General features: G+C 42.8%; 1 protein-coding gene across 4 annotated transcripts; it reads right to left on the reverse strand.

Annotated features, from left to right (window-relative positions):
• Nucleotides 1-930: 930 nt before the first annotated feature.
• On the reverse strand, nt 931-18,587 carry LOC115176385 (zinc finger protein 569-like). 4 transcript variants are annotated; one of them, XM_029736394.1, is made up of 3 exons: nt 18,216-18,303; nt 10,067-15,297; nt 931-3,065 (listed from the first exon to the last, which is right to left on the reverse strand). In XM_029736394.1, the coding sequence occupies exons 2-3, from the start codon at nt 10,104-10,106 to the stop codon at nt 1,666-1,668; spliced, it is 1,440 nt and encodes a 479-aa protein (XP_029592254.1). In that variant the 5' UTR covers nt 10,107-15,297; nt 18,216-18,303; the 3' UTR covers nt 931-1,665. The 4 variants fall into 4 exon arrangements, with proteins under 4 accessions (XP_029592254.1, XP_029592253.1, XP_029592250.1 ...); XM_029736393.1 differs by lacking the exon at nt 10,067-15,297 and having other exon boundaries at nt 18,216-18,587; XM_029736390.1 differs by lacking the exon at nt 931-3,065 and having other exon boundaries at nt 9,525-15,297; nt 18,216-18,587.
• Between the last annotated feature and the right edge of the window lie 24 nt (nt 18,588-18,611).

The following is an 18,611-nucleotide window of genomic DNA, read 5'->3' on the forward strand; positions in this document are numbered from 1 at the left end:
GACTGTGTGAATCAGACCTTCATGGTCAAATTGCTGCTAAGAAACTACTACTAAAGGACAACAATAAGAAGAGACTTGCTTGGGCCAAGAAACACAATCAATGGAATTAGGCTGGTGAAAATCTGTCCTTTGGTCTGATGTGTCCCAATTTTAGATTTTTGGTTCCAACCGCCATGTCTTTGTGAGACGCAGAGTAGGTGAATGGATGATCTCAAAATGTGTGATTCCCACCATAAAGCATGGAGGTGGTGGTGTGGGGGTGCTTTGCTGGTGACACTGTCAGTGATTTATTTAGAATTCAAGGCACACTTAACTAGTATGGCTACCACAGAATTCTGCAGCGATACGCCATCCCATTTCATTTGTGCTTAGTGGGACTATAATTTGTTTTTCAACAGGACAATGACCCAACACACCTCCAGGCTGTGAAAGGGCAATTTGACCAAGAAGGAGAGTGATGGAGTGCTACATCAGATGACCAGGCCTCCACAATCACCTGACCTCAACCCAACTGAGATGATTTGGGATGAGTTAGACCGCAGAGTGAAGGAAAATCAGCCAACAAGTGTTCAGCATATGTGGGAACTCCTTCAAAACTGTTAGAAAAGCATTCCAAGTGAAGCTGGTTGAGAGAATAACAAGAGTGTGCAAATCTGTCATCAAGGAAAAGGGTGGCTATTTTGAACAATCTCAAATATAAAATATATTTTGATTGGTTTAACACTTTTTTGGTTCCTACATGATTCCATACGTGTCATTTCATGGTTTTGATGTCACTATTATTCTACAATGTAGAAAATAGTAAAAATAAAGAAACCTTGGAATGAGTAGATGTCAAAACATTTGACTGGTACTATATATATATATATATATATATATATATAAATAAATAAATAAATAACAAAATAATTTCTCATCTCTGCAAAGGAGTCATGTTCAGACAATGTCTTCCCATTACTGATAAATGGAAAAACCCAAGTTTACTTCAAAAGAAAGCTAGATTTCATAATGAAAAACATGATAGAAATAAACATGATTGAATAAAATTGAAGAGGGAAAGAAAGAAAGCAAGTTGTTTTTAGATTACATTTCAGGGAACTCGGCAACACTAAATCTAATCAAAGTTTTATCAAATTACAATTTTCTATATGGTCGGTGTAAATACAGAATTTAGACCTCTCGGATTGAAAATGGGTGTGAAAAACTAACGCCAATCTGCCTCGTCTTCTTTCAATATCATGTATAGATAAGCACAGTTGAAGAAATTAAATTCTGGAAATCTGAGTCTACAAAAAACCCCCACCTCTTTCTTACCAAAAATGCACAAAAACATTTGGATTAGTGAGAAACAAATCTAAATGTAAAGACAAAGTAGCAAGAAAAAAAAGCTAACTTCCTCATGGCATTCAACTCATACAACTAAATTCACCCATTCATCCCACACTTCAAAACATTTACACTTGGAGCCAGAAAAAAAAAACATGGCAGAAAAAAGGACAAAAATAAGTCATACAGGGGATCAACAATTTTTTGGATCATTTGGAATTTTCTTCAGTGTTCTCCAATTCAAGGGCTCAGCAGTGACTCAACTCTGAAGTAGTAGAAACACATTGAACAGTGCCCAACTCACCAATAATTTCACCGCTAATCTCATGTACTGGGCCGTCATTGTACTGGCAGCTCCCCACTGGCGTGTTTCATATAGTGCAGGTGCAACGCTGACTCTTGATCAAACCCTTCACCACATTCAAAACACTCCCAATCCTTATTTATTTTCTGTTGCTCCGCTACATGTGCTTCCAATGCAGTCTCTTCTTTCCCCTCTTGCTCCTTCTCCTCCACTCCCGATCCAGAGGAATCAGAGTTGTCAGAGGAATCAGATCCAGAAGAGTCTGATGAATCTGATTTAGACGATTCCTCAGCGCCAGAATCTTCAGAACTCGACTCAGACCCCGACTCTTCTGATCCAGATTCCTCCTCACCCACCTCAATATCTTCCTCTTCTTCCTCCTCTTGATGTTCTTGAAGCATATCTATCACCTCTGCCTCCTCTGTGCTACCCATCCCTGTGAACACCAGCCTCTTCATCTCTGTCACCCTTCGCCTCCCAGCAAACAGGTGGTTCCTGGGTCCCAGTGGGGTCTTGCTGGCCCCGACGTAGACCCCTACGTGCTTCTTCCGATGTGTGATGAGGTTGCCCAGCTGGGAGAAGTTCTTCTTGCAGAGCATGCATTTGTAGGGCTTGGCGCCGGTGTGAGTATTGTAGTGGTAGCGGAGCTCAGCGGGCACGCGGAAAGACTTTTCACAGAGGTCACACTTGTGGCGCCTCAGGTTGTGGCCCTGCAGGTGTTTGTCCAGAGAGAGCTCATCCCTAAAGCCCTTAGCACAGGCCAGGCACCAGAAAGGCTTCTGCTTGTGCAGGTCCATGTGGATCAAATACGTCTGCAAGGAATTGAAGTTTTTTACACACTGATCGCACTTCAGAGTGGAGGGTTCCATCGGCACGGGAGGCCTGTGCACTTTCAAGTGAGTCACCAGAAGGGATGGGCGAGCAAAGACCTTCCCACAGTCCGGGCACTTGTTCTCTGTGGGTTGTTTTTTTTCTTCTTTTTCATGTGTCTTCTGGTGATTTCTAAACGACTCGAGGTAGGAGTAGACCTTCCCACAGATGGAGCATGCATAGACCTTGTGGGAGCCGCTGAAGACTGGCTTCTCCTCCTCAGACAGCATGGCAACGCGCGGACGAACTGTGAGGATCTCTGATGGTCTGACCTGCCAGGAACTGTCGAAGAACTCTTCATCGTCTTCTTCATCACCTTCCACGTCTACATCACTGTTCTCTTCGTAATCACCATCGGCATTATTTTTCTGCTTTTTCTCAGGTGCTGCCGACTCCACATTGCCGATGCTCCCGTTCGTCTCCAGGGCTCTCTTAATGCCCTGCCTTCGTTCCTCCTCCTCCGCCATCGCCTCCTCCAGGACATGCTTGCGCAGGTGAGTCTTGAAGGCCTCCCAGCGAGTGAACTGCTGTCCACAGTCCTGACACCTCATACTGGCTAGTTTCACTGTGGAGGAGAGAAAGGGAGCATAAATTAGGACAATATAGTACCATGACATGCCTGTAATTTTGTTAAACTTTCAATAATTTACTTGAACTTGTTTCAATCCTTTTGTTAAGATATACTATCTCAGATTGAATTGCCAAACTATCAATAGCATCACCTTGGAATTTAGGATGAAGGGGCATATTTTTCACAACCAAGATGTTTACAACTATTGACACATTTTAGCACAACCATATAGTGTTTTAAAAGGTGAACATTTCCTGGTTGCTAAAATTCTAATAGTTTGCTTATTTTGCCACAAACTGAAATTAGGCAATGTATAGTGTAGAGAATCATTGTAACATAAACCACTGTGAAATACCTTTTCAATAACCAAAAATATTGTATTTTCAGCTGTTTGAAGCTGGTACACAAATCCGAAAGTAAAAGACGGAAAAACAAAGCTAAGAATGGGAAGCATAGAAATAGCACACAGAACAGATCTACTGCCTCTTAGACTTTCTTTCAATGAGAATGACAGATCTTTAACTCAGATTTCTATGTGATTTTAGTCAGGTCTCCCAAAAAGTTACATATTGCAACTTTAAGTGCACCAGAAAACTCAAACTTACAGTTATGTAGTTCTCTCCACTGCTAGGCTGAACATGCTCAATCCCACTCCTTGTCACCTCAAAATGTTCTATATTTTAGGCTCATTAATAACTGACATGATTGGATACATAATGACAATACACTGCAAGACTAATCACATAATACAAACACACACCACTTACACCCCCAACATATAGAGTGAGCTACAAAAGTATTGGGAGTGTTACATGTTGTTTTGGCTCTCTACTCCAGCACTTCAGATTTTAAATGATACATATAAAGAAAGTAGTGTGTCGACACCTTTTCAAAATTAGTGGATTTGGCTATTTCAGCCACACCCGTTGCGGACAGGTGTATACAATTGAGCACACAGCCATGCAATCTCCATAGAGAAGACAAACATTGGCAGAAGAATGGCCTTAGGTGACTTTCAACATGGCACCGTCATAGGATGCCACCTTCCCAACAAGTCAGTTGGTCAAATTTCTGCCCTTGTCAACTAAGTGCTGTTATTGTGAAGTGGAAACATCTAGGAGCAACAACGGCTCAGCCGCGAAGTGGTAGGCCACATAAAAATCACAGAACGAGACCACCGAGTGCTGAAACGCATAAAAATCATCTGTCCTCGGTTGCAACACTCACTACAGAGTTCCAAACTGCCTCTAAAAGCAACGTCAGCACAACTCTTCGCTGGGAGCGTCATGAAATAGGTTTCCATGGCCGAGCAACCGCACACAAGCATACGATCACCATGTGCAATGCCAAGCGTCAGCTGGAGTGGTGTAAAGCTCGCCTCCATTGGACTCTGGAGCAGTGGAAACGAGTTATCTAGAGTGATGAATCACGCTTCACCACCTAGCAGTCCGACAGACGAATCTGGGCTTGGTGAATGCCAGGAGATTGCTACGTGCCCCAATGCATAGTGCCAACTGTAAAGTTTGGTGGAGGAGGAATAATGGTCTGAGGCTGTTTTTCATGGTTCAGGCTAGGCCCCTTAGTTCCAATGAAGGGAAATCAACGCTACAGCACACAATGACATTCTAGACAATTCTGCGTTTCCAACTTTGTGGCAACAGTTTGGAGAAGGCCCTTTCCTGTTTCAGCATGACAATTCCACTGTGCACAAAGCAAGGTCCATACAGAAATGTTTGTCAAGATCAGTGTGGAAGAACTTGACTGGCCTGCACAGTGCCTTGACCTCAACCCCATCTTACACCTTTGGGTTGAATTGGAACGCTGACTGCGAGCCAGGCCTAATCACCCAACATCAGTGCCCGACCTCACTAATGCTCATGGCTGAATATTAGCAAGTCCCTGCAGCAATGTTCCAACATCTAGCGGAAAGCCTTCCCAGAAGAGTGGAGGCTGTTATAGCAGCAAAGAGGGGGGGACCAACCCCATATTAATACCCATGGTTTTGGAAAAAGATGTTCGACGAGCAGGTGTCCACAAGCATTTCACTACACCGGCAATAACATCTGCTAAATCTATGTGTATGTGACCAATAAAATTGGATTTGATGTAGTGTGCAATACCTGAGGTTAAAGTGCAGACCGCTTTAATTTGAGGGTATTTTCATCCATATCAGGTGAACCGTTTAGAAATTACAGCACTTTTGTACATGGTACCCTAAAATGGGGGGACCAAAAGTATAGGGACACATACAGTACCAGTCAAAAGTTTGGACACACCTACTCATTCAAGGGTTTTTCTTTATTTTTATTATTTTGTAGAATAATAGTGAAGACATCAAAATTATGAAATAACACATATGGAATCATGTAGCAACCAACAAAAAAAAAGTGTTAAACAAATCAAAATATTTTCTATTTTAGATTCTTCAAAGTCGCCACCCTTTGCCTTGATGACAGCTTTGCACACTTGGCATTCCCTCAAACAGCTTCAAATGGTAGTCACCTGGAATGCGTTTCAATTAACAGGTGTGCCTTGTTAAAAGCTCATTTGTGGAATTTCTTTCCTTCTTAATGTGTTTGAGCCAAACAGTTGTGCTGTGACAGTATACAGAAGATAGCCCTATTTAGTAAAAGACCAAGTCCATATTATGGCAAGAACAGCTCAAATAAGCAAAGAGAAACGACAGTCCATAATTGCTTTGTCAGTCAAAGCAGAACATTTCAAGAAATTTGAAAGTTTCTTCAAGTGCAGTTGCAAAAACCATCAAGCGCTATGATGAAACCGGCTCTCATGAGGACCACCATAGGAAAGGAAGACCCAGAGTTACCTCTTCTGCAGAGGATAAGGTCATTAGAGTTACCAGCCTCAGAAATTGCAGCCCAAATAAATACTTCAGAGTTCAAGTAACAGACACATCTCAACATCAACTGTTCAGAGGAGACAGTGTGAATCAGGCCTTCATGGTCGAATTGCTGCAAGGAAAACACTACTAAAAGACACCAATAAGAAGAAGAGACTTGCTTGGGCCAAGAAACATGAGCAATGGACATTGGACCTGTGGAAATCTGTCCTTTGGTCTGATGAGTCCAAATATGAGATTTTTGGTTCCAACCGCCGTGTATTTATGAGACGCAGAGTAGGTGAACGGATGATCTCTACATGTGTGATTCCCACCATAAAGCATGGAGGTGGTGGTGTGATGGTGTGGGGGTGCTTTCCTGGTGAGACTGTCAGTGATTTATTTAAAATTCAAGGCACACTTAACCAGTATGGCTACCACAGAATTCTGCAGCGGTACACCATCCCATCTGGTTTGCCCTTAGTGGGACTGTCATTTGTTTTTCAACAGGACAATGACCCAACACACCTCCAGGCTGTGAAAGCGCTATTTGACCAAGAAGGAGAGGGATGGAGTGCTACATCAGATGACCGGACCTCCACGATCACCTGACCTCAACCCAACTGAGATGGTTTGGGATGAGTTGGACCGCAGAGTGAAGGAAAAGCAGCCAACAAGTGCTCAGAATATGTGAGAACTCCTTCAAGACTGCAAAGAGAATGCAAAGAATGTGCAAAGCTGTCATCAAGGCAAAAGGTAGCTACTTTGCAGAATCTCAAATATAAAATATTTGGATTTGTTTAACATGTTTTTACTTAGTACATGATTCCATGTGCCATTTCATAGTTTTGATGTCACTATTATTCTAGAAGAAATAAATATATATATTTTTAAAAACCCTTGAATGAGTAGTGTTTAAACTTTTGACTAGTACTGTAGGTGTATTAAAAAGTGAAACACTTCCACGCAATGACTACATCAAGCTGGTGACTACAGATTTGTTGGATGCATTTGCGGTTTGTTTTGGTTGTTTCAGATAATTCTGTGCCCAATATAAATTAAATGGTAAATAATGTATCATGTCATTTTGGACTCACTTTTACTGTAAATAAGAATGTTTCTAAACACTTCTACATTAATGTGGATTCTACCATGATTACAGATAATCCTGAATGAAACGTGAATAAAGATGAGTGAGAAAGTTGGACGCACAAATATCATGCCCCCCCAAAATTCTAACCTCCAGTGTTACTGTAATGGTGAGAGGTTAGCATGTCTAGGGGGTATTTCATTTTTTATTTAACCTTTAACTAGGAAAGTCAGTTAAGAACAAATACGGCTTACCCCTGCCAAACCCGGACGATGCTGGGCCAATTGTGCTGGGCCAATTGTGCGCCGCCCTATGGGACTCCCAATCACAGCCGGGTGATATGCGAGTCTAACTTTCCCACTCATTATTCATGATTGATTCAGGATTATCCCCCCCAAAACAAACGACTGTACCATAACTTGTTTAACTGTATAAAAGAAGTGTATCTAATACTGCATAGGTTATCATTTGAGTGTGAAACAATTAAAAAGAAGCACTATGCAGAAATCCCCCCGCCATTTCCTGGTTGCTAAACTAGTTTCAGTTTGTGACAAAACAAGCAAGTATAGAGTAGATTATCACTGTAACATCTAAACTGCTGTGAAATATCTTTGCCATAAACAAAAATACTGTAATTTCAGTTGGTTTACAAAACCGAAAGTAAAAGACAAAAACTAGAAACTTAACGGGAAGCATAGAAATAGCACACACAAAACGTATCTACCGCTTTTTAGATGTGCTTTCAATGACAATTCCATAACACACATTTATGTCAATTTGGTCAGGTCGCCCAAAAAGTTAGTGCATTCCGAAAGTATTCAGACCCCTTCCCCTTTCCCACATTTTGTTACATTACAGCCTTATTCTAAAATGTATTAATCAAAGTTTATACACACACACACACACACACACACACACACACACAACCCCATAATGACAAAGCAAAGACACGTTTTTAGAAATGTATGCAAATTGATAAAAAAAAAATGAAATACCTTTACTTAAGTATTCAGTGTCTTTGCTATGAGACTTGAAATTGAGCTCAAGTGCATTCTGTTTCCATTGATAATCCTTGAGCCCACCTGTGGTAAATTCAATTGATTGGACATCACTTGGAAAGGCACACACACACCTGTCTATGTAAGGTCCCACAGTTGAAAGTGCATGTCAGAGCAAAAAACAGGTAGAGGTCAAAGGAATTTTCCGTAGAGCTCGGAGACAGGATTGTGTTGAGGCACAGATCTGGGGAAGGGTACAAAAACATTCTGCAGTGTTGAAGGTCCCCAAGAACACATTTCTTAAATGGAAGAAGTTATGAACCACCAAGACTCTTTCTAGAGCTGACCGCCTGGCAAAACTGAGCAATCAGGGGAGAGGGGCCTTGGTCAGGGAGGTGACCAAGAACCAGATGGTCACTCTGACAGAGCTGCTCTGTGGAGATGGGAGAACCTTCCAGAAGGTCAACCATCTCTGCAGCCCTCCAACAATCAGGCCTTTATGGTAGAGTGGCTAGATAGAAGCCACGCCTCAGTAAGAAGGTACATGACAGCCTGCTTGGAGTTTGCCAAAAGGCACCTGAAGGACTCTCAGACCATGAGAAACAAGATTCTCTGGTCTGATGAAACCAAGATTGAACTCCTTGGCCTGAATGCAAAGCTACATGTCTGGAGGAAACCTGGCACCATCCCTACGGTGAAGCATGGTGGTGGCAGCATCAGGCTGTGGGGATGTTTTTCAGTGGCAGGAACTGTGAGACAAGTAGGATCGAGGGAAAGATGAACGGAGCAAAGTACAGGGAGATCCTTGATGAAAACCTGCACCAGAGCGCTGAGGACCTCAGACTGGGTCGAAGGTTCACCTTCCAGCAGGACAACAACCCAAAGCACACAGCCAAGATAACGCAGGAGTGGCTTCGGGACAATCTCTGAATGTCCTTGAGTGGCCCAGCCAGAGCCCGGACTTGAACCCGATCAAACATCTCTGGCGAGACCTGAAAATAGCTGTGCAGCAATACTCCCCATCTAACCTGACAGAGCTTGAGAGGATGTGCAGAGAAAAATGGGAGAAACTCCCCAAATATTTTGGTGTGCCAAGCTTGTAGCGTCATACCCAAGAAGCCTTGAGGCTGTAATCGCTGCCAAAGGTACTTCAACAAAGTACTGAGTAAAGGGTCTGAATACTTATGTAAATTATAAATTTGCTAAACTTTCTAAAAACCTGTTGTCATTGTGGGGTATTGTGTAGGGGGAAAACTATTTAATCCATTGTAGAATAAGGCTAACGTAACAAAATGTGGAAAAAGTAAAGGGGTCTGAATAATTTCCGAATGCACTGTACATATTGCAGCTTTAAGTTTGAAAGCATTTTATAATCTATATTGTAGTGATGTTTCTCAACCATTTCTGACCAACGGTAAACATGACGCGTCATGACTGGAAGCCCACTAGAATCTATTGAGTCAAGTTTAAAGGTCCGTTAAAACCAGTAACTCAGTCCACACAATGAACCACACAGGAAACTTAACTACAGTTTTAACCATTTACTAAAACTCTTCATGTCTGCATTAATAAGACACCAGTAGTAGTTTAAAGGTACAAGGAAAAGGTTACATTGAAATTAGTGATCATAAAGGTAATGACTTCAAAAGATTAGCAATAGTCTAAAAACTTTAACGTTTCATTTAAGCCAACAAGGAAAATAACAACTCCTTGAACAAATGCTAAACCAGTTTGTTAAATCAAACTCATTACGATAGATAAACATTTTCACAACACAGGAAAGTAACACAATGAACTGTTAGTATTTGGGAACTTTGGTAGTGAAATCCATGAAAACATTCAATTTTCTAATTATTAAATGATACAATGTTAGTTTGGTAATATTTTGTAAAAGAAAACAGCCAAAAATAGGTACTAATAATACTATAAACATCCATCTTATATAGACAGGTTAATGCCAGAACTTGATTAATTTCTCAAAAGTCAAGTGCATGTTACTGAAAGTGGGTGACTCACATTCTCCCCTTGCATACTAAGTCAAGCAAAACAAACTTAAATTAGTGCCTACCTTGACAGACAAATCGCTGTACTTTACAGGGTGTAATCATTTCTCGGCATAGAGAAACAGCACCATTTTCTAAAGGAAAACGCAGTTAGCGAACTTTATCTTTCTCTATAACTACACATTTCTACACCAAGAGGACACATTTCAAATCAGTGGAACTGATAAAATGAGTTTTTCTTTAGACATTTTTACATTTATGTACAGGTCCAGTGTGAAATAAAGCCTGAGAAAGATAAAATGGTGTCAAGAGCTAAAAGAAGCACTTAGTGGATATATTTGCAATAATGTTAACAGCATTCTATAGATATACTTAGAATAGTAAAATGTAGCAAGTCTCTTGGACACTTAGTCCTTGAAAAATACCCTGGAGAAAAGAATGTCCACCTTGGAAATTGAACTGAAGTATAAGGAGGTGCATAAGTGCATGAAAAAGTCAAATTCCACTTCTAATATCTGCTGATTTGTATTAGTTCCATTGTTAATCTAATATGCTCCACGAGCATGTTCAATGTAGTGCTGGTGCAACTCCAACTCTCGACTGAAAGACATTCCACATTCAATGCAAGTAAGGCCATCGGTGTCTCTAGAGGAGACAGCAGTGTAGGGATCTCTCTGCCCTTTGTCATCACCCATACATTCCTGGTGATGATCAATGAGGTCCCGAATCTCACTGAAGGTCCGGGGACAAAGGGAGCAACGGTAGGAGCCATCGCTGTCGTGTTGAGCCTCGTGTTTATGCAGAGCACCTGGAGATAGAAACGCTTTTCCACAGTGCTGACACTTGTGGCTATTCTGTGGCCGGGAGGGGGGTGTAGGTGGTGGCTTGAGGGATGACTTCGTCTTCAAATCAGGCAGAGGGACATTGAGTTTAGCGGGCCCTGTGCTTACAGAAGCACTGAGTCTGTAACGAAGCTCTGTTGGTAGTCGCCGGCGGACCTCGTCATGCCAGGCCAGGTGCTGTTGCAACTGAGTCTCAGTCCAATATCCACGGCAGCACAGGGCACAAGAGTGAGGTCGGCTCTTTGCCAAGTCCTTGTGGGTTCCTAATTGCTCTTCAGTTGGGAAAGCTTTGCCACACTTGTCACACTTGAAGAGGCATTTGATTGTCTGCTCATAGAGGCGGGTTGATGGTGTGGGTTCCTCTTCCACTACTTCTGCCATTCCTGGATTAACTTCCTGCTTGAGCACTCCACAGATTTTCTTGTGATTATAAAGTGCCCCAGAAGAACTGTATCTCTTCCCACAATCAATGCAAGGGATGGATTTGAAACCTGGTCGACCTTTCTTCCTCCTTCTGCCAACAGCATTCTTACTCTTTGTAACATAGTGTTCGGTTTTGACAACCGTGCCTTTGTTTTCTGTAACAAAGTCCTTACTCTCATTAACCGGTTCACTTCCCTTGGTAGCCAAGTTGTTTATGGCAACGGAGTCCCCGCTCTCAGCCAAAGTGCCCTTGCTCTTAACCTTCTTGCCCTGGGAGTGGGCCTGCCATTTGTGGGCACGCAAGCCTCGAACCTTGAAGAAGCTCATATCACAATGAGGACACTGGTGAAGATTTAATTTAAGCTTTGGCTTCTTTAATGGAATGGCTTCAGACTTGCTGTGTGATGTGACAGGCTGCTCCGGGACCTCTTCAATGGACATGGTCATGGACTGGTCCCCCTGAAGATCTGCAGACTCAATGGGTTTGTTATGCTCACTTTCATAGTGAGCTGCTAAAAGTGAGCCCTTGACGAAAGTTTTGTTACATTCTGGACATGCAAATTCAGAGCGTAAGGGTTTGCGGTTGCCTTCCATGCTGGTGTGTGCTGTAGGCTCTGGTTCGGCTTTGGTCTGACATGGCGGGTAATACAACTGGTGTCGGCGGAGAACACACAGGTAAAAGAAGCCCTTTCCACACTTGTTGCACTGAAAAGGTCCCTCGTCCACTGACTTGTGCCCAACAGAATTTGTATTGTCATCTTTTATCAGTGACCCAGCAAACTTCTTATCTGTGTGCCATCGTCTGTGAGTGCCAAGGGCTGCATTGGAGATAAAACGTCTTCCGCATTCTGGACAACAGAATTGGCCTTTAGTTGTTTGCTCTACCTTTATGGGTTGCTTGGGTTCTTCATGGCTTGCGCCCACTTTACATTTCAGCTTTGGTTTTACTTTAGACTTGTGACCTAGAACATGAATCCTTTTATGGAAATTCAGTGCTCCTACAACAGCAAAGCTTCTCTCACACTCTTTACATTTGTATTTCAGATCAGTTGTGTTGATTGTGGCAGCTTTCTTCAAGGTTAGGGACTCATTGGTCTCCTTTTGTTCACCACGTTCCTTTTCAGTAACAGATTTAGTAATTTTCGCAGTGCCCGAGTTGTTTGACAGAGTTGTTTTCACAAGGTCTTTGACAATGCACTTTGTCACCTTCTCTAAACCTCCTTTCACTTTGACATCCAAGCCTCCAACTGCCCTCGGCTTGCCACATTCTTTTCGATGATACTGCAATGACAGTAAATTGTTGAAAAGAGAAGGGCAGGAGGGACATTTGAGCTTCTTTGCTTTAGGAACTGTGTCATGTTGGGCAATATCCTCCTTGTGGCTTTTACTGACAGTCTTTATCTTGCCACACTGTTTTTGGTGAGTGTGCAATGAAGATTTGTTGCTGAAATGGGAAAGGCATGTTGAACACTTCAGCTCCTCGAGCTCAAGAGCAGATTTAGGCGATGAGGCAGAGTAGTCGGTCTCATAACCATGGCTCTTCATGTGGAATTTAAGTGCCTTTGCTCGTGAAAACAGTTTTCCACAATCAGGGCAGCTGTATGCGTTCTTCTTCACTTGTTCTACCTGATGTTGAAAAGACTTGATAGGAGGCGGGAGGACTTGAGCATTATGTACAACCTGGTGCCTGAGGAGGCTTGAGAACATGCGAAAAGACTTGCTACAAAGTTCACATCTATGATTCCCATTCTCGTGCGTCCTCATATGAGATTTCATAATCCCTTGGTGACGAAATTTCTTTCTGCATACAGGGCAGGCAACTTTACCACGAACATGTGGAGGGTCATTGACAGAATGTGAAGACACTGTTGGCTCATTCTTCTCCTTCAAATGTGCACACTGAGCTTGATTCTGCTTGTGGTGAGCGTAAGCACCCAATGACCAGAAGCCCTTCCCACATCGCTCGCAAGAATAAACCTTTGGGCCTAATAAAGTCTTCTTTGGATTAAACACTTCACTTTTAGTGTCTGATACTTCATCTTGGGTGGGGGTTTGAGCGTGGCAGCTTTTGCGGTGGTTGTACAAACCACTGGCATTAGAGTAAGTCTTCTCACAATCTGGACATGGATGAGCTTTGCTTTTTGGATGCTGTCGCTGATGAGAGTGTAGGGCAGACATGCGTGAGAAACACTTTCCACACACCTCACATTTGAAGCTATTCTTCTGTAGTCCGGCAAGCTGGTACAACACACTCTTGTGGGGTTTTCGGCCATCGTGTTTTCGCATGTGATTGTGGTAGGTTTTCCGATGTGTAGTGTCAAACCCACAAACATCGCACTTGAAAATATCCTTTTCAGGATTCCATCGTTTTTTGCCATCTACTCTGTGCCACAGTTTGTGAGAGCGCAAAGATGCAGCACTGGTAAACCAGCGGTAACACTCAGGACAGTTAAATCTTTTAGGTGGGTCTTGTCCCTGAACCTTCTCCGTTTGAGCTCCTTCGCCTAAAAATGGTGGAAAGTCAATTTGTACAATTTTCAGATCAATCTCTGGTTTAGACTTAAGTGTATTAGAGATGTACTCCGTTGGACACAACACAGCATCCATCTCCTCTTTTCCATCCTGGTCTGATTCACACAGTAATTCAAGATCAGGGTTGAGTTCTTGTAGTGACTCTTCTTCATCCCTTACAGAGCCATCTGAGGCACTGATACTGATCACCTCTACATTGACATCATCAGTTCCATCAGCCTCTGCATCCCCATCAGTTTCATAGAAACAGGGGTCTCTCTCGGTCACAGGGGTCTGAAGGGTGTCCTGTGGGTAGACAATAGCCCCTAAAGCAAATGTTTCAGTTTCTGTTTTGTTATCCAGTAATAGCTTATGTTGAGGTAGTGGGGATGTTTGTGTCTGGGATTCTTTCTCAGTCCGTCCAAAAACATCGTTGTGGCAAAGCCGATGGGACTGGAGAGCCGAGGCCCTGGAAAACCGGAGCCCACACTCCTGACACTCAAACGCTTTCTTCTGGAGCTGGCAAACCTGATGAAGGAAAGACTTTGCTGGAGTCTCTTCAGTATGAGCCAAACGCTGGTGCTTGTAGTAGAATGTGAGCGTTGTGAAGACCTTGCCACACTCCTCACATGGAAACCTTTTGCCACCACTACCACCTCGTTTCATATGATAGCGTTGATGGCAGAGCATGCCGGCGTAAGAACTGAAGGTCTTCTCACACTCACTGCAGTCAAATTTTGGGGGTTTTCTCTTAAGCTTTTCAGGAGAACATTTGTCATTGTGGCTAAATCGTTGGTGTGTTTTCAGGCCAGACTGGGCGCGAAATGTTTTGCCACATGAACACCCAAACAGATTTTCCTGTGCCCTATCTACCTGTTCAGAAGCTTTGTTGCTGTCCTCTGTTGCAATGGCAGGCTCCTCTGCGGGCGGTTGCTTCTCTGCACCCCTTTTGCGGGACTTTGGGATTAGTTTGACCTCATGACAACGGCGGTGAGCATCAAGAGCTGATGAACGGGAGTAACAGCGACCACAAGTTTGACACTCAAAGGACTTCTTTTTCAGGTGTGCCAGCTCATGGAAAACTGATTTGGAAGCTTGCTTGTGTGAGCGTGTATGACTAATGAAAGAGCCCATTGAAGTATAGGATTTACCACAGTCTTCACATTCATAGACATACTGCTTAGCCACCCCCAAGCTCTGATCAGGAGTTGACTGGGGCCCAGCTGTTGACTGGGCCACAGGAGTTGATTGCAAAACAGGAGTTGACTGCTTGAGGGCTTCATTACGGTGTTTGACCTGGTGTGAGTAAAAACCCCTTGAGTCTGCAAATTTGCGCCCACAAAGAGCGCAACATAGTGTACGTTGGCCACCACTCTCTGAAACAAGCAAGCCATCCAATTGGGAGTCAGAGTCCAGGCAGACTATTGGGCCATCATGGGTGTGCTCATGTTGATGCTCCTGGTAGGCCGCCTCCTCCCCAAAAGCTTCTCCACAATCCAGACAGCGGAAAAGCCCATCCCCTAAAAATAGAAAGGGGAAAATGGGAGGTCAGGGCGACTCCTGTTGCCAAAGAAAAGAGAAAAGAAAACCAAACAATAACACAAATGAATAGTTATGTCAGATAATGACTATGTGCCTCCATGTAAAATTAGGGCTTGCACAATTAGCGTATAATCGTGTAAGCAACGAATATGGATGAAGACAGTCATGAAAATTAAAATAATCGTCATAACCGTTTAATTTTTTGGTGTGGAAAGAACAGCTGACTGAAGACAGGACAGCTGGGCATTTATGCTGTGGAGTCCATTTCAGTGGTAACGGACTAGTTACAACGTAATGAAACTTTGTTGCTCCTTGCTGAATAAGCAAGGTGTTGTAGCGATCAAGTCTTGGGTTGCCAAGGCAACGCCCCCCCTCCTGCAGCAGCACAGCTCAGGAGGAGAGGAGAAAATGTTTGTCTTAAAAAAATTAAAACGATTATAAAACGGTGACCATCATCCAAAATTCCATTACTGTCAAAAAGAAACAAGACTTAAGCATATTTTATTACGATACATATCATCAAGATAAAAAGTGCAATGGATACAACTTGTTTGGATGGACGTATATTTTGACAGAAAGACATTTTACTTGACAATTATGAACATCTTTGCTAAAGTGCATATCACCCTAACGATGGAGAGTCAACTCATTGTGGATAATATACTTCTGAAATGTAATTGTTATAAAAAGACACATCAATGTGTGAAGCAGCTTAATTTAAAAAGGATTTCAAACTAACTTCTGTATTGGGAAAGTTTGATTTAACCTAAATGTTCATCACGCTTTCAGATCAGTCAAGTGATCCTATTCACTACTGACCTGTGGACAGAGAAAGAATTGGGATCATATGATTTCCCTTGAGGTGAATGGAGCCAAATGTAGGTCTACTCTAGAGAGACCCCATAAAGTTACCTATATCAAACATTTCATCATGTCTCAAATAGGAGAATCTCACCCAAAGATATTGAATAAAATGATCAAAGATTCACCTATTCAGCTCCTGGGCAAATAAACTCAGACCTTCTGTTTTGCTTATATGATAAATAGCCTATGACAGAGCCCTTTAAGAGGTATTACTCTAAAACAGTAAACATGTCGTCCCCCACGAATGATGCAGCACTTGGGCCAATTAGTGACAATTCAAGCTCAAACAGGACAGGGCATATGCTTGTTCAACGTTTGGAATTTTAGTTGATTACTATAGTGCCACCCTTGGGCCAATCATTGTAATTGTGTAAGTGCCAGGTCTATGGCAAGATGCATCATTCACCCAAATTACCACAATATCGTGTGTGACTAACATACGTACAACAGAGACATATCCATAGTCCCCCCTCCAATTGAGAGGTGGGTAGATGTTGCTCAATACGGCGACCTGAGTATGGGTGAGTGGGTGTGGGCGTGTGGAAAGGAGTGGATGTGTCGAAACGCTCTGCTATACTGCCCTACCAAGCAAAAAGGCAGTAACTGCTCATAGCGTGGAACTGAGAGAATTGGCTTTTCTTTACCTTGGTTTCAAAGTAACTTTATGCAGTTACTGCTAACATGACCTCCATTGTCTCCAAAACACAATACAATAGAGGCAGGATACTTGTCCACATGATTAAGCGTGTTCTTAATGTAGCAAAAATGACATTACCTAATTTTTCAACCAAATGAGAAGTTACTGCCCTTTTGCTTGGTAGGGCAGTATAGGTTACGTACATTGATTCAGCTGCCATACCGTGAGTACTTCTGTTTTGAAGACAGAGGATTAGTATGAGTCTCATTTCGCTGTTTTACACAAATTGTACAATTTCAGTTCTAAAACTGACAATTGCCTATCTTTTATTAAAAGTAGCAATGACGGGTGTACTGTTTCTTCATGCGTTGTATGAGTGTGCTTACTGTGACTGTCAAACGGGAACGAAGGGCAGTGTCCCGGTGTTGCTGCCATTCATGCCCTCCCCACTGAGTATACTGTATGTGCATGCATCATGGGGACGTCTAGATGGTTATTAATATTAGTTATTTATTGTGGGGGGCACGTTAGCTACCCATGGCGACAGGACCATGATATCCAGTAGGACGCTTCCTGAGTATCACGGTCAGGTATCAGGTCGGCAGCGATGTCCATACAACGCAGGTGCACTGGTCGCCGGCTTATCGACTCGTCCTGTAGCCCAATCAGCAACGCAAAACGCTCTTGAGTTGGAACATATAGTATCTTCCCAATTAGCTGATTCACTTTCCATACACCCACACCCCGGTCGCCAAATTAGCAGCAGCAACCCAATATTTAATCGTGGGGGACAATTAGATGGCTCTGGCCTACGGGGAAGTTCCAAAAACAAACATTGGTGAGGTGATCACGCTAGTCCAGGGGCGTTATTAGCCAAACGTTTCATTTGGCAACTAAAACGAGAATTCCTACTGGACAAATTGAGTTAGGTCCCCGTTTCGTTCGCTTCCACTTAAGGAACGTTTTGCAACATAATAGGCGTAATAAATATGCCCCAGTATTATTTCAGCCTATTTTATTTCACGTAACATTGAAGAAACCGTAAGATCAAAGAGTAGACGTTTAACTCTAACGGTACTAATGTCATTCCGATGATCGACTATTTACCCTTGCTAGCTAGCAACCTAAGCAACGTTACAGACTACACGCACAGCTTCCTAGTCACCACTAGTTAAGTAAGCTACTTTGCTAGCTAAACATGTGAACAAGATCAAATGGGACAAATGGATCTATCTGGTCAATGGCTACCGAACAATAACCTTAGCTAGGATATGATCATGTTAGAATAGTTAGCTAACGCTAATTAGCTAACTAGAAAACATGGATTTGAGCATGTTGTAGCATTAGTTAAGGTTAGCTGTGTTTAGATGATAGTGAACGGATGGGGTCCCTTACCATCGGTACTGTCATCTTTGGCAGACTTGTTGGCGCTGTTTTCGGCCTTCTTGGTTAAATTTTCACTGACATCTTCCGACTCCTGTTCATCTCCTCCCTCGTATTTGATCGTTACAGCGGAGACATCCTCCATAGCTAACACTCAGCGTGGTGCTTGATTTGCTGTTACTAGGCCACTGCAACTTGGTTCTTAGTGTTTACCGCTTCTATTACTTAACTTCCCCTGAGTTTTCTCAGAGGGGGGCCTCATCTAATGCATACAAAAATAAAACTCCTTTCACGGAGTAAACAATGACATAGGCGGCCTAGAACGTTGTTCGGAGCGCCTCTTACTCTTCTCCTCCGCACAGTGGTTCCGTCCTAGGAAATTACGACAAATGACAACTTCCTTGCCAC

Source organism: Salmo trutta, chromosome 37 (assembly GCF_901001165.1).
Source record: "Salmo trutta chromosome 37, fSalTru1.1, whole genome shotgun sequence".
In the NCBI taxonomy this organism is placed as follows: Eukaryota; Metazoa; Chordata; class Actinopteri; order Salmoniformes; family Salmonidae; genus Salmo; species Salmo trutta.